The sequence below is a fragment of the Trachurus japonicus genome, chromosome 5 (assembly GCF_045865225.1).
Source record: "Trachurus japonicus isolate A0001 chromosome 5, Traja_1.0".
In the NCBI taxonomy this organism is placed as follows: Eukaryota; Metazoa; Chordata; class Actinopteri; order Carangiformes; family Carangidae; genus Trachurus; species Trachurus japonicus.
This window is the reverse complement of record NC_140911.1, coordinates 34,435,485-34,460,467: the sequence shown is the minus strand read 5'-3', so window position 1 is coordinate 34,460,467 and position 24,983 is coordinate 34,435,485. Positions and strand designations below refer to the sequence as shown.

Sequence of the window (24,983 nt, the reverse complement as noted above, 5' to 3'; positions counted from 1 at the left end):
GATGGTTAAAAGAAAGATCTTATTTAGTAAGTTCCATAATTGAACTATTCATTAACAATAAGTATTCAACTATTAAAAATAACTCATAAGCTCAAGAATAAAAATATTGTCACTTGCAGCCGTACTTAGCTAATTGTACATACAGTATTTCTAACTGTTTCAATCAATTTCCTGGGGGGGGCTATACCTATATGAACATGTTTCACTACAAAATCTGAAATCATGTTGGTTAATATTTGTGTTAAAGATATTTTTATGTTCATAACAGAAGCTTTTAAAACTCAAAACAATATAGGATTTATGCATGCCATGTTCAAATCAACATACATCAACATTAATAGACCAGATGCTGATTGCAGGATGGTCATTGTTGTCTGTTTGTGTTGTCGATGCAGAGGGGAAAGTTTTGCTCGAGGAACCTCCAGCTATGAGTGGTCAAGCTTTCCTGCTTTGACACATCATTAAACAGGAACTTGGTGTCTCCATAGAGATGGGTAATCCTCGCCAGAAGGCATTTTAGACATTGTTTCATATGTCTGCTGCTCTTGTGTGATTGGTTTCAGTCCAGCGCCTTTCAGTCAAGACATAAAAACATCATGGTCTCTGCATGAAACTCTTATTACATTTCTGTGATTTTAACTAATACCATGTCAGGCTCAAGAGACTCTTTCACCAGTTGAAATTAAGCCTTTCTTGCTTCCCTCTTTCATCAAGTAGTGGAAATATGTCTTTCATCTACAGCAGTGAAGTTTATTTAGCCCAAAATTACAAATCACAAATTTGCCTGAGGGGACTCATGTGCAGACAAATCTTCTATCCTTAGACCCGCCGTTATAAGAGACAAGACAGAAAGAAAATTTGTACTCGCAGGAAAAAAAAGGATTACATCTCAGGAAGAGCTACAAAGGAGAGATCCCTCTTCTGGGAAGTGTTAAAAAACAGTGAACGTCAAATCTACAAAAAGAAGAGTAAGACATAAGAATTGTAACGTTAGAGAAACAGAAAAGCAATATATATGTGAAAAACTATGAGTCCAGTGACAATTAATTACCAGGTTGAGTCCCTCAGAGGGTGTTGATGTCTGAAATGAGACAACATAAGGTGGCCCTGTCTATTTTGAGCTCAGAATCAAGCAGCACTGTAGATAAAATCCATTCACAGCAAATATTTTGACACAAAAGACAAAACTAATAAAGCTTCTCTCTTGGAAGTGTAGAGAAAATACTTCTGCCTTCATAGTTAATTTCCCTCAGGTGAGCTGCATAAAGGGAGGTTCTTATATTTGCTGAGTGGCTGACTCTTTGCTGTATACATCGCTCTGCTATTGTTTAGTTTGGAGGCCAATACAGGCGATTTCCCAGTGGAATATGATAATGTTTTTTTTTTTTTTAAAGGTATAATATGTAGGAATTACGACCATCTAGCAGTGCGGTTGCATATCGGAACGTATTCTTGATGTTGCATTCCCGTGAAATCGGGCAGACGTCAGACAGACAACAGACACTGCATGTAACAGGATAAACAAGCGTCTATGTAAACAAGTGGTCCACCAGCACGAGGCAAAACAATACAGGTGTGACAATATGTTGTCATGGTGATGTTGTATTGTTTACCTGACCCACGTTTTACCGTCTTTCTCTTGTTGAGTAAAATGACATCTGGTTGGTTTGCCGACGGCCGTCTGCCTGACTGCACCTGAATGCAACATCAGTGCCTCTGTCCTTCCTCACACTACACAGTGGTGACAGTTTTAACAGGCGCTACCTGGAAAACTTTCTCCCCAAGCTGACAGCTCCGCTGAGTTACCGTGGTTACCTACGGTCACGCTGCCACTCAACGTAAAAAATGGCGATGCAACATGGCAGCCTCGGTTCGGTGCGCCCCCCATTTGTAACGACTTGTAACAACTCATTCTAAGGTATAAGAAAGCTTTCATTTGTATGCGGGTGTGATTCGACTTCAGTGAAATACATATGCAAGCAATATTTGATTTTTGCTAATAAAAAGCCAAATAAGTTACATACTGGGGCTTTAAGTTGTCTTTATGCCCAGTGACTCAGGGTGGGAGAATAAACATCTCGCTCCCAGCTCGGAGCGCTTGAACCTCCCCTGTCATTTCTGCATGGAGTGCATGTTTGTAGTTCAGCTCATATCAACAGTCTCGATCCAGAGACAGGTTTGTCTCATCGAGCCAACTGTGGAAACATCTGACCCACCTTCAGGGGGCATTTCTGGCTCGTATCCCTGCGACTTGAGTGAGTCACTTGGCGCTGAGTTTTGTCTAGCAGGTAGAGAACGGCACTGGCGAGACACACCATGTGAATCAGAGTGTGAGGTCATTTTAATCAGTGCAAATCCAGGGGTGTTAGTTAGGGACCTAAGTAAAGGTCAATAACAATGCAGCTGCCTAGAAACGCCAAAGCGCAGACAGCAAATGTGCTAGTGTATGTGTGTGAATGTTTGTCATCTGTGGTTAAGTAGTTTTTTCCAAATTACATCATCTTATCAGGAAATCGTTTTTTTTTTTTTTTTGGGTCGTTTTCTCCTAACAACATGACACATAATATTTTGTACTTAGATTCAAATGCTTCAGGCTTCAAATCTGTGTCCTCTCTCCCCTCTCATTCTATAACCCAGCTGTTTGTCCTTCACTTATGTCATATCTGCATTTGGAGCAACACTCGGATCCTCATTACATGTGACCCTGTCTTTCTTTACCCTAGGACAAGCTATGGATTTTACAGTGACAACTCTATAACAAATTGCTTTACAGGGAGCAGGTGATGGTGGCGATAACACTCGTCATCCGGCCCTCCCCTCTCCTTCTGTCTCGCTTTGAGCCAGCTCCAGCTGTGGTCTTTAAGAGGCTCAGTGTGTGGGGGCCTGAGCTCCTATTCTCGGCCCATCTCATGGTCTGGGGGCTAAATTTGGACAGAGAAAACAAGGACGAGAGGGAGGAAAAGAAGAGGAGAGCAAGAGAATAAGACAGAGTATTTGTGCGACCACATGCCGCAGCACAGATGAGTGCTCAGATGTCCACTGAGTGTTTGTTGATGCGGAGCCAGCGCAGTGATAACAGTCATCAACTGATATCAGAAAACGGAAGATTAGTCAAATGGTTCGCTTTCGTGCAAGGCATCATGAATTAGTGGTTTAACCCTCCTGCTGTCCTTCTGTTCACTTCCTGCACCTTTCCTTCTTTCCTTCCTTTCTCCCTTCCTTCTTTCCACAATCCTTTTTCCCTTGCTTCTTCTTCTTTCCCTTCGTCCTTACTCCTTCTTTCCTCTTTTGATCCAGTTGACCTGGTCTGTTCCCTCCCTCCATCTTTCTTTCCTTCCCTTTCCCCTTCCTTCTTTCCACAATCCTTTTTGCCTCCCTTCCTTCCTTCCCTTCGTCCTTACTTCTTCCTTCTTTTTTGACCCAATCTGTTCCCTACCTCCATCTATCTTTCCTTCCTTCTTTCCTCCCATCGTTCCCTTTGTCCTTCCTTCCTTCCTTCCTTCCTTGTATCCCTCTATCCTTCCTTCTTTCCCTTTGTCCTTCCTTCCTTCCTTCCTTCCTTCCTTCCTTCCTTCCTTCCTTCCTTCCTTCCTTCCTTCCTTCCTTCCTTCCTTTCGTCTTCCCTTCCTTGACCCAGGAGGACAGCAGGAGGGTTAAGTCATGATGGATTACGTGCCCTGTCCTTGACCTCAGTTTTGTCATCTCATTCACACTGCATGACACAGCAGCCACAAGCCTGTGTGTCTTATTGTATTTCTGCCATTGTGCATCACATGCTCATAAAGTTAGAGCTATTTTCTTTGGTCTGCCCAGGAGGCATGATGCAGCTGCAGCAGTCCTTCTTCCAAGTTCATGTTTTTTTTTTATATCGTGCTTTATCACAAGCACGTCTCACACAATCTTAACTAAGAGGATCCAACAAATTAGCATCTGTGTAAGAATAAATTGAAACCACTGAAATGTTCAAGCCAGGATAAAACAAGCTGTGCCAACTTTCTGAGGCCGGGCATTTCAAATTTATTCTTGTGCAAAAAAGTTAATTATCACCTCATGTGGAATCCTAACAGAAGGTGAGCCAAGATCCATTTCAGGGTCAAGACTTGAATAGAAGCTGGAATAAAATTTTTAAAAGGGCATCATTTTTTTTATCCAAGTCATGCAGCCCAAAGCCTGAAGTCAGACTTTGAATATTAATATGCAAAGACATTTCAGGTAAATGCACATGTGTAAGATGAGCTTGCTTTCACAAGGCATAAATCTTATTTAGAAAAATCCCCCAAATCTGAATTTGTGTACTCCAAATATCATATTCACTATAGGTCAATTGTTTTTTTAGTTTTTTTTTTTCTTCACAGTATTAAAGGTATAATGTGTAGGAATTCCCCCCATCTAGCGGTGCGGTTGCATATCGGAACGTATTCTTGATGTTGCATTCACGTGAAATCGGGCAGACGTCAGACAGACAACAGACGCTGCATGTAACATGATAAACAAGCCTCTATGTAAACAAGTGGTCCGCCAGCACGAGGCAAAACAATACAGGCGTGACAATATGTTGTCATGGTGATGTGGTATTGTTTACCTGACCCACGTTTTACCGTCTTTCTCTCATCCAGTAAAATGACATCCGGTTGGTTTGCCGACGGCCGTCTGCCTGACTGCACCTGAATGCAACATCAGTGCCTCCGTCCTTCCTCACACTACACAGTGGTGACAGTTTTAACAGGCGCTACCTGGAAAACTTTCTCCCTGAGCCGACAGCTCCACTGAGTTTCTATGGTTACCTACGGTCACGCTGCCACGTAAAAAATGGCGATGCAACATGGCAGCCTCGGTTCGGTGCGTCGCCCACTTATGTATTTGTAACGACTTGTAACAACTCATTCTAAGGTACCAGAAAGCTTTCATTTGTATGCAGGTGTGATTCCACTTCAGCAAAATACGTATTTATGAAAGCAATATTAGATTTTTGCTAATAAAAAGCCAAATAAGTTACATACTGGGGCTTTAATACAAGGTTTTAAAATAGAGATGATTATCTTGGAGTGTGTTTGTGCAGAGATCAGTACAGGACGGTGTAGCAGAGGGAGCGGCCATGCTGGCAGTGACAGCAGAGAGGACGTGGCCCCTCACAGCTCATCAACCTGAGCCTGTGTTTATGGAGGCTGAGAAAGATGGGGCTTTGCTGGAGGACCAGGCGTGCCTGTGCTGGATTTGGGATGCGGCCCTGCTGTCCTACGCTGGAATGTTAATTAGGTGAGCTGAGCATAGGAGAGGTGACCCGTCCCGTTAACCAGCCAAGAACCAGGTGGGGGGGATTTAGTGCGACGGAAAGCCGAGTCAGTGTATGCTCCGCGTTTACAGTATCTGCTGGCGTGGAGGTGGAGGTCGGGGGACACATTGACTGATTGAGAGTGTCTGTGTGTGAGAAATCTACTGTGGCATTGTAGAAGATATTTTGGTGATCAGCTGAATGTTCTGTCCACTTTCGCAATTGCAGTCTCATCACCACCACCACCACCACCACCACCCAATTTCTCTCTCTGAAGTTGCATCACTTAGACAACATACCACAAGAACAGTGTTTATAGTTGAAGCAACTCAGGGCGCAAAATAAACAGTTCAGCCCCACTTAAAGGTTTCTTAACTTCAGCAGGAGGTAAAACTCCAACACAGTCAGATGCCATAGAAACAAACACAAATATGAAACACATACTGTAGTGGACACGTGCAAGTTTAAGTATCCACAAGACAGAAGAGTAAAGTGAGAAATAAGAAGTATTAAAGCAGATAACAGCGGCACGGCCGTTTCGGCTAATGCTGTGTTCAAGGCAGGCTTTTGAAACCGTAAGTTACAGCTTCAAGTCACAACTACGACTTGGTAGCGTTCCAGGTAACCCGTAGCTCGTGTTTTTACCGTCCTGTTGTCTGTGAAAGTTCCCTATAACGGCCACTCGTAACTTCTGACCCGTGAACTCGTACCAGATCGAACTGACCTGACTTCACAGGAAGGAAAAACACAAAGTACGAGTTTCCTTGAACGCACCATGAGTTAGCAGCCCCCGCCCTTGTCAGGCATCAATTGGTCCTCGTGCTACGTCACCACATTCACGCGCATCCCTTGGCTGCACACACAGCCCTTCATGCCGTTCTCTCCCCTCATTGGATAACACTTGTATCCCACAAGGAAAATTTTCTCCTCGGGTTACAGCAGAGCAGAGTGACGGAGAGACTCGTGTTTAGGCTGAAATACTTCATGTAAGTGATTGCTGACGGAAAATAGGACTATTTAGGACTTATATTAACAAAAACATTCCACTGATATCTGCTTTAAGTTTTTGTAATGTTTACAGTGTCTTAAATTCTGTGGATTGAACGAATTAAAGATGTCGCTGTTTAAATAGTAGTAGGGTTAGGGTTAATAGTAAGGTTTTAGATATCTAAACACTGCTTGAAAATAGCACGCCTGTTCTCAAAATGTCTACATTGACTCACACTTCCACAGTGGCACATTGATGTAAGTGACTAAATCCTGTTGATTCGCTGTATAAACTGTATAGAGGAAGAGTGATAGGGCTCCAGACTAACTTGTTTTACTAGTAGCACAGTGGCCCCTGACCTAAAATTTTAGCGCATGCAGATAATTTAAGGGCACACAGTGTAAATGGACTTTTTTCATTCATGATCCTCACACACATTGATTTGCCTGACACCTGGAATGACAGATACCAGATTCTTTGATTTGCAACTTCCTTCTTTTACCAGTGTTTAAAAGGAAAAAAACGAAAACAGCAAATTTTCTTGTTGCAAGTACTGTAGATGAAAAATATACTTGCAGACTTAAATTTTAGGAGCAAAATGCCTCCATTTAGGGGCAGTCTGGAGCCCTGAGTGAGGAGGCAGTTCGTTGTTCTTTTCATTTCCCACTCTGCTTTTTGTATTTACATTAAATACTGACCCCTAGAGGACACTCTGGGGCTGTACAACATACTGGCAGCCATATATGTTTGTGTTATTCAACTGAGATAGGTTATTCTTTGCTTTCTCCGCTAAAGTCTGTTAACGTCATGATCAATTCATGACGTTTACAGAAAATTAGACAATTGTTGTTGTTGGCTGTGACAAACATAATATCCGTAATATCCAATATATTTTATTGGGATATAATCACTACAGGTATTGTGCGACAATTTTTCCCCAAAAATGTTTTTCCTTGTTCCGCGATCATTCACACAAATGTATTACTCCTGCAAAAGAATAAATAAGTGATGAATATACTGTATGACAATCTTTGGGATTAATTTATTAAATCTTCAACAATCATATACATTACTGTAAAGGATCTGATCAAAGAAGAGATAACAAACATGGCAGCTGTGTTATTATATAAATCAAAGCCATGGCAAACTATAAGATATTTGCAGTGATTTATAATGGTTTCTCATAAAGGTCAAAGGCAGGACATAGATCAGAATCACTAATCTCAAACAACACAATGTACAATGGCGACTGCATGTCATTCTGAGCCTATACGATCTTCATCATAATTATGCAACATTCAAGTGATGAACAATGATTTAGATTATCTGTTGTATAAAACTATTATACATTAATAACTAAGGAATATTAATAAACTATACATTTTTTTAATATAAAAAGAGCTACTTATGACTGTACAATGACATGAGAATATGTAGCATACATTGGTCCAACGATGATTCATTAAATTTGGTCTGAAGATTAATAGTTATAACATTAGCATACATAAAAATATTGGGGAGGGGGGGGTACCTCGTCATTTAATATGTTGGTTTGTGAAGACTTGATATACTCCAACAGTATGCTGTGCCCAACATACAGTATTGGCACATTTTTACACTAATGCTATCAATTGTAACTGCTCATTAGTACCAGCCCAAATCTAAATCTAAAATAGTGCCTCAACACATTAAAAAAAAAAAAAAAAAAAATCTAATAAATACAAACAGCGTAACAGTGTTTGAGGGGAGCTCACCAATTAAGCATAGTCATGTACGAGACAATTGATCTCAGGTATGAGATGCAGATTGGACTGACGTCACAAGCAGAGCAGCATCCGACGAGCCGGGTGTGACCACCTAGTTAGAGGACACCACCATGTCCAGTTCTTTGACTCCCTCCTGGCTGGAGGTCAGGCCGCAGCTGGCCGACAGGGGGCTGTCAGAGAAGTGGCTGGCAGACCTGGGCACGGCCGCCGGAGAGGGAGGGGCCTGGGCCAGACCGGGCTTCTTTGGGGGGATGGGCGGGGGATTTCCCCGGTCCGCCCTGGGGATGGTGGGTGATCTGATCCCCTGTTGAAGCGCCACGGCGGCCCTTCCGATGATGGGAGACAGCGGCGCCGCCAGGCTGCGGTAGTCCGTACCAAAAGGCGAATTGTTCGGAGCCGCCAGCTTCGGCGCGACGTTCTGCTGGACGGTGGTGAAGCGAGACAGGACTTGAGTCACCGTGCTCCGGGCCATTTGCTTGACCGGGCTGGGCTCCTGGGGAGGAGGGGGGGCGGTAGTCACGGGGGAGACTTCCTTTGGCGAGACGGGGAGAGCCGGCGGCTGCTGCTGCTGCTGCTGCTGCTGCTGCACGGCCTGGCACTGAGACTCTGGCTCAGCCGTACCCTGGAACTTGTGTCGAGCGGCGTGAAAGCGCTGGTTGATCCCGGCTTGGTAGGGAGACTGGTAGTTACCGGGACTTGGGCTACCCGGCGGGCGTTTGGCAAGAACGGGCGAGGCACAGGGGGAGGAGGGGGAGACGCTGCAGGAGGCGACCGACAACTTGGTCGGATTTTCATTCCCATTCTGTAGGCAGATCTTCTCTGAGAGGGCGTTGTTTTGACCGTGGTCCCCGTTGGTCTCCGGCGGACAGTGGTGACCGTTGACTTTTGGCTGATTTGTGTCTTCCTCAATGTCCTCCACCTTCATAGCGTCAACTGTTGCCTTTCCTGGGGGAACCTTTGTGGCCCACTCCTTTCCCGCCGCGTCAGCTCTCATCACAGTCGCCTCCTCCAGGTTCCTCTTCAGCTCTTCTACCTGATCATCAAAAAAGGAGAGGGGGGAAAAAAAGATTAATGTCACGCACAAATTTTTTGCAGCGCAAGCTAGTCTTCTTCTCTCATTGTATGAAATAACTTGAGGTACAGTAGTCATAGTGTGCCGACTGCTTCCGGCGGAGAGATGAGCAAATCAAAGCGTTCACACCTGCTGCTGTAGCTGACAACAGTGAGCCTCCTCCTTCTTCAAGCGAGAGCGGAGCTGCTCTCGCTCCGTGTCGAACTCGGCTAACTGCTCCTCCACTCTGGCTTCCATCCTGAGGGCTCGCCTCCTCTCGTCCTCCAGCTCCTTCTTCAGGGCCTGACAAGCCTCCTTTTCCTAAATGAGAGTAAAAAAAAAAGGAGAAAAGGTGTTGACACTCTTGCTCACTGTCCAAAAAACTCTCTTTTCAGGTGCATAGGCCAACAAACAACAGGAAAAAGCTCACACACTAATCAAAAATGGGAATGTCCACCAGAGAGATTGACGGATGCAGGAAACATTTAATGGTCCATCAAAAACAACAAAAAAGTGCAACCATGGTGATAAAATAAAAATAAAGAAACAAAAACAACTAAGACAAAAACGTTTCGGCCTACACACGGAAGATGAAGAAATGAAGGCATATTTCCTGCATCCAATCAATCTTTCTGGCGGACATTCCCATTTTCGATCAGTGTGCGAGCTTTTTCCTGTTGTCCTAAATGAGAGTAGGAGTGTAAAATCTAACTGACTAAGCCTAAAATCTGCAGCGGGGAAGGGAGGAGGGGCGGGGCATGTTAGGGTCTGTAAGAAATTGAAATAAATTGCCTGACTTGGATTCAAAATGTTAATAACCTTGTCTAGTTTGCGGCCCAGCTCCGTCAGCCGGTGACCCTCCTCCAGAGCTCTGGCGCTCGCCCACTTGCACTCTTTGGCCAAAGCGCAGGAGAGCTGTTTGTGCTGGGCCCGTTCCTCCTCCAGCTGATCAGTAATCCGCCGCTGCTCTTTTTCCAACCGCCGGACCTGGCTACGCTCGAATTCCAGCTGAAATGGCAGGGAGACGAGATGCACAGTAAACCAACTTTGTCAAAGGGTTGTTACGGTTTACTTAGAAAAACTCTAGCAGTCTGTCACTGCTCTTCCTATTTAGATGTATACAGCGCGTGAGGGGGGCACCTGTTGTTGTAAGCGCTCCCTCTCCTTCTCCAGGATGTAAGTGACGTCGTCTCCCTCTGCTGTGTCCTCGGCGTGTCTCCTCTTTTCCTCCTCCAGATCTGCAATGACCTGAAGCAAACACAGTGGGGAGACAGAGAGTCAAGAATGAAACCATCTCTCTGAACTTCTGTTTGGCACTAAGGCCAAAATCTAAAATATACGGCTCGTTGGGCTTTTAAATTCGGTCCATTGAATGTAATTATAAATTATAGTGCAAGACAAATTTTATTTCGTTATTAGGAACTGTTTTTTGTTGTGTGGTTAGAACATGGGGCGGAATGATCAGGTGGCCTAAAGGGGAGTGTATAGTAACGCTGTGGTTTTATTGTCACCTTGACTTTTACCACAAACCCACTGCCACCAGTCACTCTCTCTCTCCTCAGCTGCCACCTCACGTCACACTCCCCTTTAGGCCACCTGATCGTTCCGCCCCCAGTTCTAACCACACAACAAAAAATAGTTCCTAATAACAAAATAAAATTCATCTTGCAATAGCAAAGACCACAAACTCTGATGCACTGGCAAAGAATACTGAGCAACAGCACTGCTCCCACTGAAATTGAATGTAATTTTAAAGTTTTCTTTTACTTTTAGGTAATGGGTTTACATGTATTTTATATTAGTTCACACAGACCCTCTCCATCCCTCTTTACCCCAACAGGGGTTGCCCACCCCTAGAATACACTGTAAACAATGCTGGTAGCAACTTAGTTACATGATTACATAATTCTTTTTTCTGTGGTTTTACAATGATTGGGTTTTGTATTACCTCAATTTGAGAGGAAATTGTGAGTTCAGTAATGATTTAATTGTCTTATCTGTCTTTTCAGGCCTTTTTGTATGAGTTTTCATTACTTTTGTCGGGTTTACCTTTGGTTATATTTCAGTATTGTAGTCATGTTTTTGTGTAATGCCCTGTCAGAGGGTTATGACACACAGTGTTTCCTTTTGTCTGTGTACAGTCACACATACATGAAACAAACACTGGAAATCTGACATCAGCATGCAGGTATTTTGTTTCTTTTTTCCTCCCTTTGTTCATGTTTATTAGCTCACACCTGTGAAGTACTTCTGGATGTGTGTGTGTGTGTGCCTCTTCGAGATAGTTTATAATGAAAAACAATGCTGTGCTTAATTTTGTTCCTGGGGTAAAATGAGCAATTTGCAAACAAAGGGTTTTGATTAAGAGGGTCAGTTTGACCTGTGTTGCAAAACTTTGTTGCCATCGGTGTTTTTAATTTTCATATATTCAGTATTTTCAGAATAAATGTCCACAAAGGGGTAGTTGTATTGTGCTGCCTCCCCCCATATGTTTCATGTTTTTCTCTTCCGCTGAGGCCAACTTTTAGTTTGCAAGTCCCGCCACCCCATCCAGACTCACTCTTCTGTGCCTGCTCTCTGCTGCAGCCAGCTGGGCCAACATCTTCTCTTGCATCCGCCTGCAGTGGCTCACCACCAGTTTGAGAACCACCAGAGGGTTGGAAACAGAAGAAGAAGAAGAGCCCGGCTCCTTGTTCTGGCCTCCCATAGCCTCACTGTCTCTCTGCAAGGCCAGGAAGGGGTCGCTGAGGTTGTACCTGCCATAGCGCTCCTGGACGAACAGCTCTTTACGCTGAGCCTAAAGAGAAGAGAAGGGAAGAGACGGCATCAGTTAGTTATGTGGTAGGAAATGTTTTTGAGTGGAATAGTGTGGTTATTTATTTATTTATAAAATAGTACTGATTCTTCTGTGTGTGTGTTTTTTTTTCGGTCTTTAGCCATGTTCCTGATGTAGCAAAGCAACTACTGAACTGGATGGCCAGGAAATTTGGTACAGACATTCAAATTCCCCAGGGGATACATTGTGGTGAAACGTCTTGACACAGAGTTAATCATCATGTTAGCATGTATATGTTATAAGTCGGTGTCACTTTGCTGCACATCTCCAGCCTTTACCTCTAACTTAGTCTAACCCAGTGGTCCCCAACCTTTTTTGGCTTGTGACCCCATTTTGACATCACAAATTTCTTGCATTCACCTGTAGTCGGGCAGACGGCCGTTGGTAACAAACCAGATGTCATTTTAGTCACAGAAGTCCAGAGAAAGCCGGTAAAACGTGGATCAGGTAAACAATACGACATTGCCATGACAACATATTGTCACATGTATTGTTTTGCCTCGTGCTGACGGACCACTTGTTTACATAGAGGCTTGTTTATGCCGTTGCGTGCAGCGGCTGTCTGCCGTCTGCCCAATTTCACGTGAATGCAGCATGAAAAATCAGAGTTGCTTGCGATATACAACCGTAACGCTAGATGGGAGTAATTCCTACACAATGTACCTTTAAAAAAATTCATCAGTAATTCTTTTATCAATGACTAGAGATTTCAGGCAGACCCATTTGAATTCCAGGCGACCCCACGTGGGGTCCCGACCCCAAGGTTGAAAAACACTGGTCTAACCTCTGCCTTAAACTGCAAACTAGAAGTAGCACCAGTATTGTATAGTATATAATATATAATAAAGATCAGCTGCAATTAAAGCAAGTGCTATCATTCAGCAAGACTCTAAATATTAAAGTTCTGACATCTGATAATTATAATCCATTATCAGTTAACACATGCTGCTGTCACTTTTCCGTCATTTAAACAGGAAGCTGAATACTGCGTTCAACACAACATGATCAATATCTCTAATGCCTGAGTGGGGGTTAATGAGCAGATAAGATAGGAAGGAGGAGGGGAGAGAGAGGAAATGCATGAAAAAAAAACACAAGAGAAAGAGTGCAGGAGGAGGAAGGAGCAACAGATGGTGTGCGTCTGTCTATCTTTAGCAGGACAGCTGCTCTGGACTGGGCCTCAGCCAAAGCAGACCTGTTCTCTGTTTAACTCATGACAAAGGAGGGATAATGGCAGCAGGACGTTTCAGGTTCAGCAGATACCTTTGGGCTTGCTGCGTGGAAGGGGGATGAAGTAAAGGGGAGTGAGGGAGAGGAAGAGAGAGAGAGAGAGGCAGAGGAGGGCTGAAGCAGAGCTGGCACTGTGTCTTCGTGAGGTTTCAACAAAAGAGGATCAAGAGATTAGAGGGAACGGTATCCTCTCTGGCAGGGCGAGGACAGAACTCTTGACGACTGATACTGAGATTACCTGACAAGTTTAAAGTGTAGTCAAGAGCGTGGGCGGGCCTGCGGAGCAATGTTTAGCCATTTGGCTGTTCTTACGGTGCCTTTAAGTGCCCGCTGTATATTAGGAAGGTATTACAGATGAGCACACAGGTATATCATGACCCGTCTTACACGGGTCTATACTGCAGTACAACTGTGTCTGAATTATTCTAACTTAGTGATGCATTGATTCAACATTTTCCATACAGGTACTTTACTGCATGAACCTCATTAAAACATCTGTGTGTCAGTTAAAGGGCATTTCCAGTCGTAATTAATGTTTACCTCAGATATCAGGTCACCTATGACCAGTTCATTACATACCATCCATACTTCCAACTGCACCGTGTGGACGTTTATATTCGTTTTTGTTCAAGAATCTTTCGTTTTTTCAATGTTCATTGATGGACTCTGGACTAATTTTAAAATTGTTCTGTGGTTCTGAGTAACATCCTTTTGACCATCATTTAAATTTTAAAATTCACTTTACAGTTAAATTAAATCAAAATTTGGATGTACCAAGGCTTGCATTGTTCCTTTTCGGGTCAGAGAACAAACACTTCAGAGTCCCTCTGCTGTTGTGTTCTCTGAGGAACAATGCGGAAGCCGTGGTACGTCCAAATTTTGCTTTAATATAATTGTAAAGCAAATTTTAAAATTTAAATGATGGTCAAAAGGGCATTACTTGTGACCACAGAACAATTTTAAAAGCCCATTAATTAACGTGAAAAAAACCAATAGATTAACAAAAAACTAATATAAACGTCCACACGCTGCAGTTGGGAGTATGAATGGTATGAAATGAACTGATCATAGATAACTTGATATCTGAGGTAAACATTGATTACGACTGGAAATGCCCTTTAAGATGGAGTTGCTGTGGCAACCTGCTGCAACTGGACACACATGAAGATGCAAGTTTATAATGACAAAAATGACACAGAATCTTGATTAATGTGACTCCATCACATCGTAGCTGGAAAACTTAACTAAGTACAAACCTAAATAGTTCATAAAGTTCATAAAGTTTATTCACACACACACACACACAACACATATTTTGTATGAATCAGGTCTCCCATTGAAGCTACCAAAAGCTTATTGCATATTAAATAGGGTGTCCCCAAGTTAAGGAAGATAAAAGGTAACGATGATGTATATGGGAACTGCATATAATTGACTTAAAATGTGTGAGTAATTGAGATATTAGACATGCATTCACTGTATGCACAATGATATAGTTATATAAAATAACTGGAAGCAGCAATCTGAAAAAAACAAAACAAAGCCAAATGCCTAGCACTATAATCATACTGATGCTGAATCCATAGAACTGGACAGACCATACAATTGTTTTTTGCGAGTTCTATGAAACCCAGCTTCAGCCCAGTTGTTTACTGGCAAGATGATGGATTGTCTTCACACAGACATCCAACCTTCAAAGAAAATTCCATGAGTGCGGCGCCTTCATGGTTTTGTCATTTCTCTGCATCTTCACCGTTGGCTCGTCTGGCACAAAGTGAGGATGGCAGGGCTGCGAGGCTTTGCTGCTGTTATTTGATCCAGTCCATTGAGGACGGTATGAAGGCGGATCAAACGGCATGAAGGGGCGAAACAGGAAAAACACGGGGTGCCCTGGAGAATTCAAAAATGCCTCTCAAATGTAAGCATATATATCTAAAGCCCAGTGACTACTCAAACACCCCAACAACAGTTTTGTGTGATTCAGAACAGCTTTGAACGTTGTCCTGAGTGTATACAACACAGTTTTCACATCTGACTGAGTTAGAACCGCTGAAGCAAAAAATAGAGCACCTTAAATAAGATAATACACTGTTCATCTTTTTATTGGGATTATTCTCATTTCCTTTATAAAACGTTGATCTAATTTTGAAGGCAAGTCTTCAAAGAGAAATCTCGTCTCCTGCCTTGGCCTACAGCCCAACCCTGTTCCCATCTGTGACGGTCTGCTCTGATGTGTCACTTTACAGTCAGAGATTAAATAAGCTTAGATCAGGGTTTCCATTCTTGACACTTGCGTAGCTCAAGGATATACACTCAGCCTGACTCCCATTGCCGTGGTTGCATGCAGCAGCAGGGAAGAAATAAAAAGTGAGAAAAAAAATATGTACGCCATTGTTCATACCGAGGAATGCATACCGAACACATTTTCAACTTTAAGGACTGTTTTTCTTGTTATTTTGTATTTATTCAGTCTGACCACATTTTCATAACTGGATAATTGGCCTTTAAATTGTTGGGTTTTTTTTTTTCTAATTCACAGGACCCCTATTACACAAGTTCACTCATAAACACAGACTCTGCCTCTCTTTCCCTCCCCAGCCCCTCAATCCACAGACAGACGTGCACGTCCACAACACAAAGAGAGGCTGTTTTCCTCTGCATCAATCCTCCACTGCTGCACAGAGGGTGGAGGAAATGAAAAGTGGGATTACAGAAAACGCATTTTGAGCGTTAGTTAATACTTAACACCCATATCTGCAAGAGCTTATTCATTACATCACACTGTGCAATGTGCAATACCCATAAACATTCAGCACATGGCTGCTATATGCATCATAGTCTACCTCCATTATTCATGCTTTTGTCTGCTGGCTACAGTTCTTGGCAACCTGTGCGTTTTTGCTAGGGAAGCCGTCTTTGTGCCACGGCTGCACTGGTTCCAATGTGGCTTATCTTTTGCTGACACATGCCTGGACCGTTTCAGTCGTGCAATGTTGGCGACAAGATCTGTATAATACAGAGGGAAGGTGATATACGAACTTGTTACCCCGTAGTCCTATGCATTTCAGAGTGGATTACAACACAGATTGAAAAGCATATGCATGTAATGTAAATGATGTACTATCCATCATAATGTCAGAGAGTGGAATGCATTGAATGCTACAGTAAATGACTCCGAGCACAATCAGCTGATGCATCTGGAAGCCAGACACAGAGTTATTTTCTGTATTTCAGTGCTGCTCCATTACCAAAAAAACACTCAGGTTAAACCTGTTTGTACATTTGGAACGACAGTACACAAAGTCCACACTTAATTAAAGCTTATTTCCATATTTGAGCTGCCTTTGAACTTAAAAGTAAAGACTCGTATTCTTTACCCAAAGCAGACGGGACTACTGGATCTCTGCAGGTCTTTGTGTGCCAAATACAAGTTTTGCCAGAGACTAACTTCCTTTTGAAAGCCACAGCGTGAGCAGCTGCAGAAGTGAGTCACAAGGGGGGGAAAAAATGCAGCGGATACTTAGAATGCCATTGATAGTTCTGCATAATTAAATATAGAGGACCATTGAAAAACCACATCATTAACCTCACATCCTGTGCTTATTATATCCTGTAGAAAATTGCTGATAAGAACGTTGTGGCTTTAAATATTAAAAAACAAGCGGACAACACATTTAAACTTTGCCAGTTCTTCTACTTAACCAAATGAGGCTTGCAAAGCAGAGAAGTGAGCACTTTGTCATGTGAGGGACTGTTTATTACAGGACGTGTTATGCATGGTATTACCATGGAGATTTGTGTTTGAGCTAAACACTTCTTGCATGACACTCAGTGTAGCAGTGACACGTCAGTTCAGACTGACATAAGCAGCATGACTGGACCTACTTCTCTAATTACTGTAGATTCACATGCAGTCTTATTGTTGGAACAGGAGTCTGCAGCCACACTGTATTAGACACAACAATGCCTGCAGCGAAACGCTAACGCTTGCATGCCAACGTGCTCACAGTCGCAGTACAAACAAGCTGATGTGTAGCAGGTATAGTCGCCCTCTTAATTTAGCACGGAGGAAAGTTGTGGGAAGCATGGGAAGCAAGAACGCCTGAATCTGATATCTCTGATGTGACTCATAGGTTGGCACTACAGGGTAGAGTCACAGAATCTCCTACAGTAAATCAGTAGGATTCATCCTCTTGGGACTCTGAATGTTAGCAAAAATCCACTGGCTAGTTGCTGAGATACTTCACTTTGATGAAAATTCAGAGGATCACCAAAGTCTAACTTTGATCACCATAATTAGACTTTTGATCCTGTAATAAAGTCTAGTCTTAGGATCACCAAAGTTAGACTTTGGTAAAGTTTAGTCTTGGTAAACTTTATCCTCCATGGACTAAGAAATACTCGAAAGAATATGGCAAACCATCCAGTGGTTTTTGAGATATTTCAGTCAGGGCCAACTGACTGAGATTATTGCAAACCACATTAGCCTCTGGCATGAATAAAAAGAAGGGAATTATGTGGTGATGTTTTACTGATAACAAACTGTTTTCATGTTTGGGCGCGACTGCAAATTCCCCATCACTAATTCCTTAACAGCAGAAAGGCATTTGTCCTGCAGAGAGGAGATCACCTTTCATTGACTCTCAGCAGTTAATTTCCTTCAGGTCAGTTATTATTACCCTTCATTAAAGGGCCGTGAGAGTTAACGCCACAGCACCGGGTCCTGAATGGGTTAACAGTTTGACCCGGCCGGCAGAGCCACGAAAAAGAAGCACAGCCATATTCCCCTCAAGCTCCAGTTAAGGCCAATGTTTATTTGTTCACTCCTACTCTCGCTCACATTGAGTCATCAGGCACCCAGCGTGCTGCAATTCTTCTTGCCTTAGATGGCCAGATCCCAGGAGAGATGTAGGAATGTGGTCTAGACACAACACATGAGCATTCAGGAGTGGGCTCTCTTCGACGGCTCCGCTCTAGTTTGTTCTTTCAATGGTGCGTTTCACACCGCAAAAAAAGTGAACGGCATCCCAAGAGCCTAAACGGCATGACAGAAACGCTAAAGCATCGTTAGTTTGTTTATTCTCCACTCATCTTTAATTTGTGGTTTAATAACAACTTTAAGAAGTGGGGGTGCAATGTCACTGAAGTAAGTTTACAACTCTTTTATTAAATTCAACATCCTAAAGGCCATACAAACATTCAGTGAATGCCAGGGTATGTAGGCCTGGAGGACACAGTGTGGGAAAATAGCCTGGCAATCCTTTAACTGAAATGCAGAATTAATCCTGCCCAAGTAATACATCCTAAGGCTGAGTCGCGCTGCTGTGTATGGATACTGTGTGTGTGTGCGTCTGTGTCTTTCTAATTGGGTCTGTGTTCAGGTTCACTGGGGTGTGTCTATTCATTTCAGCTTATGAAAAGAATGACTTATGTTATTATGAGACAATGTCACAAAAGATTCACCGCCGTCAGAGACACAGAACACTGGTTTAGAGCGAGCCAGAGGAATATTAGCTAGATAGATATGTCATTTCCAGACAGGGAGCGAGTACTAATAACAGGTCAGAGTTATTCGGATTAATCTTAATTACCCCTCACCCCCCCGCATTTTTGCCCCTCATTTTGTTTCCAGTTCTCTCTGTGCTTTTTAGGTCCAATAACACCAAAAGCTGGCAGCCACCCCATACTGTAGCTCCATATATCCACCACAAACATATATCTTAAAGGTGCATTGTGTAGGAATTACTCCCATCTAGCGCAAGCAACTCAATCATATTTTTCATGATGCAGTCACATGAAATTGGGCAGACAGCAGACGGACGACAGCCGCTGCACGTAACGGCATAAACAAGCCTCTTTGTAAACAAGTGGTCCGTCAGCACGAGGCAAAACAACACACGTGACAATATGTTGTCATGGCGATGTCGTATTGTTTACCTGACCCACGTTTTACCGGCTTTCTCTCGACTGTGACTAAAATGACATCTGGTTTATTACCGACGGCCGTCTGCCCGACTGCAGGTGAATGCAGCATCAGTGTAACGCTCCATTCCTCCTCACTGCGTTACCGCGGTGACTTTTCACAGACGCCACCTCGACCTTAGCCGCCAGCACCGAGCTTACCCGCTCCATGTATATATGAATGATATGAACAGCAAATTCAGAGTTTACCGGAACACTTCAGTTTGTTGATGGGGGGGATTACTGATTAATGAAAAACAGACTTTTGAATGAAATAATCGATTTTCCTGAATAGACAACAGGAGAAGTTACACAATGTCCCTTTAACGACTTGAAAAGTGCCTGTTCAGAGTTGTTAGTTCTCACCTCTACTGCAGCGTAAACCTTTTCCCTGCTGTCCATCAGAACATCATTTGTGTGTATCACACACAGCGTGACTACATTTATTTTTCTCCATGCAAACTACAAACAGAAGCCACGCAAGTGTTGGAGCAATCTGCTCCATAAGTGGTTTGAGAGTTTTCCTCTGACACTCGATACATTTTCCCTCCTGCAGCATGTCGCCACTGAGTTTAATTGTAACTGACATTAATTCAACCTGACCACAGCTGCTGTTCTTTATAACACAGTCGCATTTGTAAGCCCAGAGGGAGTGGATGAGCGTTTTATATTAACAAGACAGATTTGCAGAGTCGTTTGAATGCTCTGTGTGTCATCAGCTCCACTGATGGTTACCTTTAGGGCATCAATGACCAGGTCCCGGGCTTCCAGCTCTCCCTCCAGGACGCTGAAGAGCATCAGCAACTCCGGCTTGGTCAAACTCTCCATGTTCAGCTTGGACTGTGGAGATAGAAGATGAAAGGAGGCATTTTGGTTTTAGATTTTATTTCTTAAAACAGATGCTAACTGGAATGTTTGGCAGTTTATTATCCTTGCTCTTAAAAATACTTGAACCGTGCTTTAGTTATTCTGCCACGTTATTGTTAAACTCCAAGAGGGGAAGCCCTGAAACTACTAATCACTGCTTTTTGTGCTTTCCCACAATTTCTCAGTTATTTCATTTCATCTTGAAACAAAGCCATATTTTCTAATCTTCCCAAATCACCCAGACAGACATCTGATCTATCTGATCTAGCCCAGTGATTTACGAGCTTAATGTGGATATGTAGTTATTATCTTGGGAGGGAGTAATTTTGCAGAGCAGAACCACTGTGCAAAACACTTTTTCTTTTCTTTTTCTTGCAACTGATATGAAAAGAAACCAGGCCGTTTTCTTTTTCAGAGTGAATTGAATGTCTCACATGATATCTCTTTAAGGGCTCCATTTCTGTGGGGAAGTTCAAGCAAAAAGTGATGATATAGTATCAAAAAAACACAACTGCTGTAAAAAGAAAAAAAAAAGTAAATAAATATTATGCAACAGAACCATTTACAACTACTGCAACAGTGCAACTGAGCTGTGAGGGCTCTATTTTACGCTACCCACACGGGAGAGGCTTATTTCATTTCCCTTGTGGGTTTGGGGGTATTTCTATAAGTGGACACAAACATGGCAACAATGGAACAAGACAACAGTCACAGTCATCTCCCTCCATTGACACTCACAGCTTAGCTTTTGAAATCTCAAAGCGTCATATGACTTTGTTTTTTTTGTTTCCTCGCTGTACTGTACGTTCATCTTGCATAATAGGTGATGATGCTGATGCCGTGACAGTTGCTTTATGCTGGAAACGCAGTATGGTCTCTTTGTAGTGTCCCTACACTCTAATCTCACAGCTGTGTTGGTTCTGCTGACAAGCCCTGCGGTGTCCACACCTCAAACATCTACCACGCTCTGGCCAAGTCAACGTATGCGGGGCGGGCCCCCCTTTGAAATCTGATCAAAGCTGTTGATGTTTTTACACTAAAGCGTCCTTTTCATCATCATGTGGGACGTGTAGGATAGATGAACGCCTCACTGACCGACGATTTAACCCTCCTGTCGTCCTTCTTTCCTTCCTTTCTCCCTTCCTTCTTTCAACAATCCTTTTTCCCTTCCTTCTTTCCTTCCTTCCTTCCCTTCGTCCTTACTTCTTCTTCCTTCCTCTTTTGATCCAATTGACCTGATCTGTTCCCTGTCCCTCCATCTTTCTTTCCTTCCCTTTTCCCTTCCTTCTTTCCCTTTTTCCTTCCTTGAACAAATCTGTTCCATCCATCCATCTTTCTTTCCTTCCTTTTTCCTTCCTTCCCTTCATCCTTACTTATTCCTTCCTTTTTGACCCAATCTGTTCCCTCCCTCCTTCTAGCTTTCCTTCCTTTTTCCCTTCCTTCCTTACTTCTTTCCCTTCGTCCGTCCTTCCTTCCTTGACCCAGGAGGACAACAGGAGGGTTTATAACAGAAACTTACTCTAGCTTGGCTCATTCAAACACATTTTCTTTTTTATACTTGTATGCAGCTGGAAGCTTATGAAGAATCTCTGCTGTTTACTCGACTGTGATTCGCACCTGAGCTCGCATTCATTCAGCGGACTCTGCTCTGAGCAGCCTGTGGTCACCACAACTTTCCACATCATGAAATCATCAGGGGGGGTGGGCTGCTCTCTCATCTCTCTTTTGTTGTTGTTTTTCTTCTACTGTAATGAGAGACAGGGAGCTACCGTGGCCTTTTTCATATCTGAGCTCACAGCTACAATACGTCCCAGTCATCTTCAGTCAGTCACACCAGTGGGGGGAAAAGTTAAAAAGAAAAAAACAACCTGAAAATGACATGGTGTCATGTGGCATTTAAATACACCGGGACGCCCGTTATAAAGCAGTCCACAGAAGTGAAAGGAGGACTGAGCCCCGACCCCGGTGAACTGCATCCACGGCCTAAATCCCCACAGCAACGTGCTCTCACAAAGAAGGCACACAGCGTTTTAGTTCTGCCCTCAGCAGTGCTCATGGTCTGTGGCTTAACCACAGGGGTAAAATGCTAATTAAACTACAGTACACACACCTCCCCTTGGTTTTAGTTTACAGGCTTGCTCGCTAATTTCACAGGCCGCCGTAATCACTGTGAGAAGAGTGTGTGTGCTTGTGTTATGAGACATGTCTGCCCCCTCCTTCTCTCCCCCCGCATGTGTCATCAGACTTGTTTAGATCCTCATCATTTTGATATTATTTCACCTAATCCCCCTGCGTTAGCGCTGGTAATCATGAGGGTATACAAACACGCTGCAACAGCGATGGGAAACACAAATATTCCCACAAGTCTTTTTGTGGCTCCACCTCTGATCAAAAGCGCTGTGTCTATAATCATTTTCATCCATGTTTGTTTTAAGCCTTGGTCAGTCATGTGCCTCCTCCGCAACACTTGTAAACTCATTAAAAACACACAGCAGCTCTTACTGCCAAAACACATGCTTTGCCCCAGTGCAGAGAGGCCCTGGCTTTTTTTGTGAGTAGCTGGTTTATGATACGGTTTATAGGTAAACTGCAAAAGTTACACTACCAACATCCAGATCATTTAGGATTATGATGATTATGATCTATTACTGGTGTATTACTAAATTAGAATCATTTAAAGGTACATTGTGTAGGAATTACTCCCATCTAGCGTTGTGATTGTATATCACAAGCAACTCAATCATATTTTTCATTCACGTGAAATTGGGCAGACGGCAGACGGACGACAGCCGCTGCACGTAACGGCATAAACAAGCCTTTATGTAAACAAGTGGTCCGTCAGCACGAAGCAAAACAATACACGTGACAATATGTTGTCATGGCGATGTCATATTGTTTACCTGACCCATGTTTTACCAGCTTTCTCACCACTTCTGTGACTAAAATGACATCTGGTTTGTTACCGACGGCCGTCTGCCCGACTGCACGTGAATGCAGCATCAGTGTAACGCTCCATTCCTCCTCACTGCGTTACCGCGGTGACTTTTCACAGACGCCACCTCGACCTGAGGCGACAGCTCCGGTGTCTCCGCTGAGTTTCCGTGGTTTCCTACCGTCACGCTGCCACTGAACGTAAAAACATGGCGACACCACATGGCAGCAGCACCGAGCTTACCCGCTCCATGTAGATATGAATGATATGAACGGCAAATTCAGAGCTTACCGGAACAATTCAGTTTGTTGATGGGGGTGATTACTGATTAATGAAAAACATACTTTTGAACGAAACAATGGATTTTCATGAATAGATAACAGGAGAAGTTACACAATGTCCCTTTAAAGCATACTTTAGACAGTCATTTTACACAGTGGCTCAGCCTAGGCAATTGTCTCACACTGTGATAAACTTTAACAGTGCATAAAACCTTTTTCCAAAACTTTCATTACGTCACATCTTCCAGCTGGAAGAAGAATTAGAAGAAAAAAAAACAGACACACACACACACACACACACAACTAGTGCATTCACGTCACAGAATGTTAAAACCTTCCTGCACTCCCAGCTTTACCTGGGATGAGGGTCAGCTGAGGGGAAGTGCAGTCTGAGAGGTCTGCTGAATTTCCTTGTTCTGTTAATCAGGCTGGCTGACCAGATGCAGCATGTCTGGATACTAAATTGGATTTGGTGGCCAACCTAATTTTTGTGTAGGTTAAGCCACTTGCTTCCTCACTCAGCTTCCTACATATTACAGCCTGGTCTTGAAAATAAATGCAAAACTTAAAACTTACATAATTAAATACTGGGGTTGATCATGATGAGGAATAAGCCGCATTAGTTTAAAAAAAAAAGAAATCACACAAACACACAACTGGAGCCGCTGTAAATTGGTCCAATCAGCTCACACTGATCGGTGTGTGACCTCAGCAGCTGACATGTAACTGTTGTGTGTCTCCTTCGCTGAAAACGCTACATATTTAGTCTGAATGTGTTTTTTTGCACGATCCAAACTCATCTCGGTGACATTTGATCTCAGACAGAGAGAGATGCAGTCCGAGTGGTTCGGCCTGTAGCTTTGACTACTTCAGCTAACTACATCTTTTTTCTCTCTTCTCTAGTGTCTTAAGACACGGCGACAGGCTGCAGACGATTGTCTCTAACTTGACACCCACCGACTCTAAACAGTCTTCTGTGGCTCTTCTTACCTTCATGTGGTCCTCCGGGATCTTTGGAAACTCCAGCATGAACTTTTCTCCTGTCAGAAGATTTGTTTCACTTGATTTGCGTCTCCTCTGATCCCGATGCAGCGGAGCACCGAACGGCCAAGCGTCGGTCTGACTGACGGCCAAAGCGGCCAATAGGCCAAGGGAGGGCTCAGAGCGCTGACCAATGAGAGACGAGTTAATCGGAAAAGGGGCAGGGACAGCGCAGTCCCACCTCTTGGATCCTGCTTGGATTTCTTTGTTTAGTAAGTCTTGAGTGCCTGTCTCTTAAAGAGTCTCTCACGGGCACGGAAAGACTTTGAGCAAACAATTTGAACAACTGCACAAGTGATGAAACAGGACTTAGATTGTCTGTGTGGTCCTTCATGTTGGCCTTCTAGTGACAACAGACAGCGATAAAAACAACAAGTTAAATACATCGACCTAAGATGTTAGGGGAAAATAGCACATTTACCACAACATAAAACAACCTAAACCGGGACAAAACGGATAAACAGAAGATACACAGTTTTAAGTTGACTAATCTAAGCGAGTAGTGATCAGTGAGTAGTCAGTAGCCTACTATTTATACAGTAAATTAAGCAGTTGCAAAGCTGCATGGTTCTACTGTGTGACTATTGAAAATGATGAGTTTAATTACAATAACAACCTCAGCGCATTTCAAACTCTATAGTTTGTTCTAATATTCCTCAGGTATGGCTGTAATTCTCTATAAGAATATTATATAATATCTCTATGATAATTAGCCGAGTTGATATTTTGCTGCATTTATTTGGTTCACTGTTCAATTT

General features: G+C 43.1%; 1 protein-coding gene across 1 annotated transcript; it reads right to left on the bottom strand.

Moving 5' to 3' along the window:
* Positions 1-7,282: 7,282 nt before the first annotated feature.
* On the bottom strand, positions 7,283-24,317 carry LOC146988047 (CTTNBP2 N-terminal-like protein). The gene is made up of 7 exons (XM_085777672.1): positions 24,175-24,317; positions 19,840-19,944; positions 11,638-11,874; positions 10,218-10,325; positions 9,897-10,085; positions 9,228-9,398; positions 7,283-9,059 (listed from the first exon to the last, which is right to left on the bottom strand). Exons 1-7 carry the CDS (start codon positions 24,211-24,213, stop codon positions 8,118-8,120), a joined length of 1,791 nt encoding a protein of 596 aa, XP_085633798.1. The 5' UTR covers positions 24,214-24,317; the 3' UTR covers positions 7,283-8,117.
* Positions 24,318-24,983: the final 666 nt, after the last annotated feature.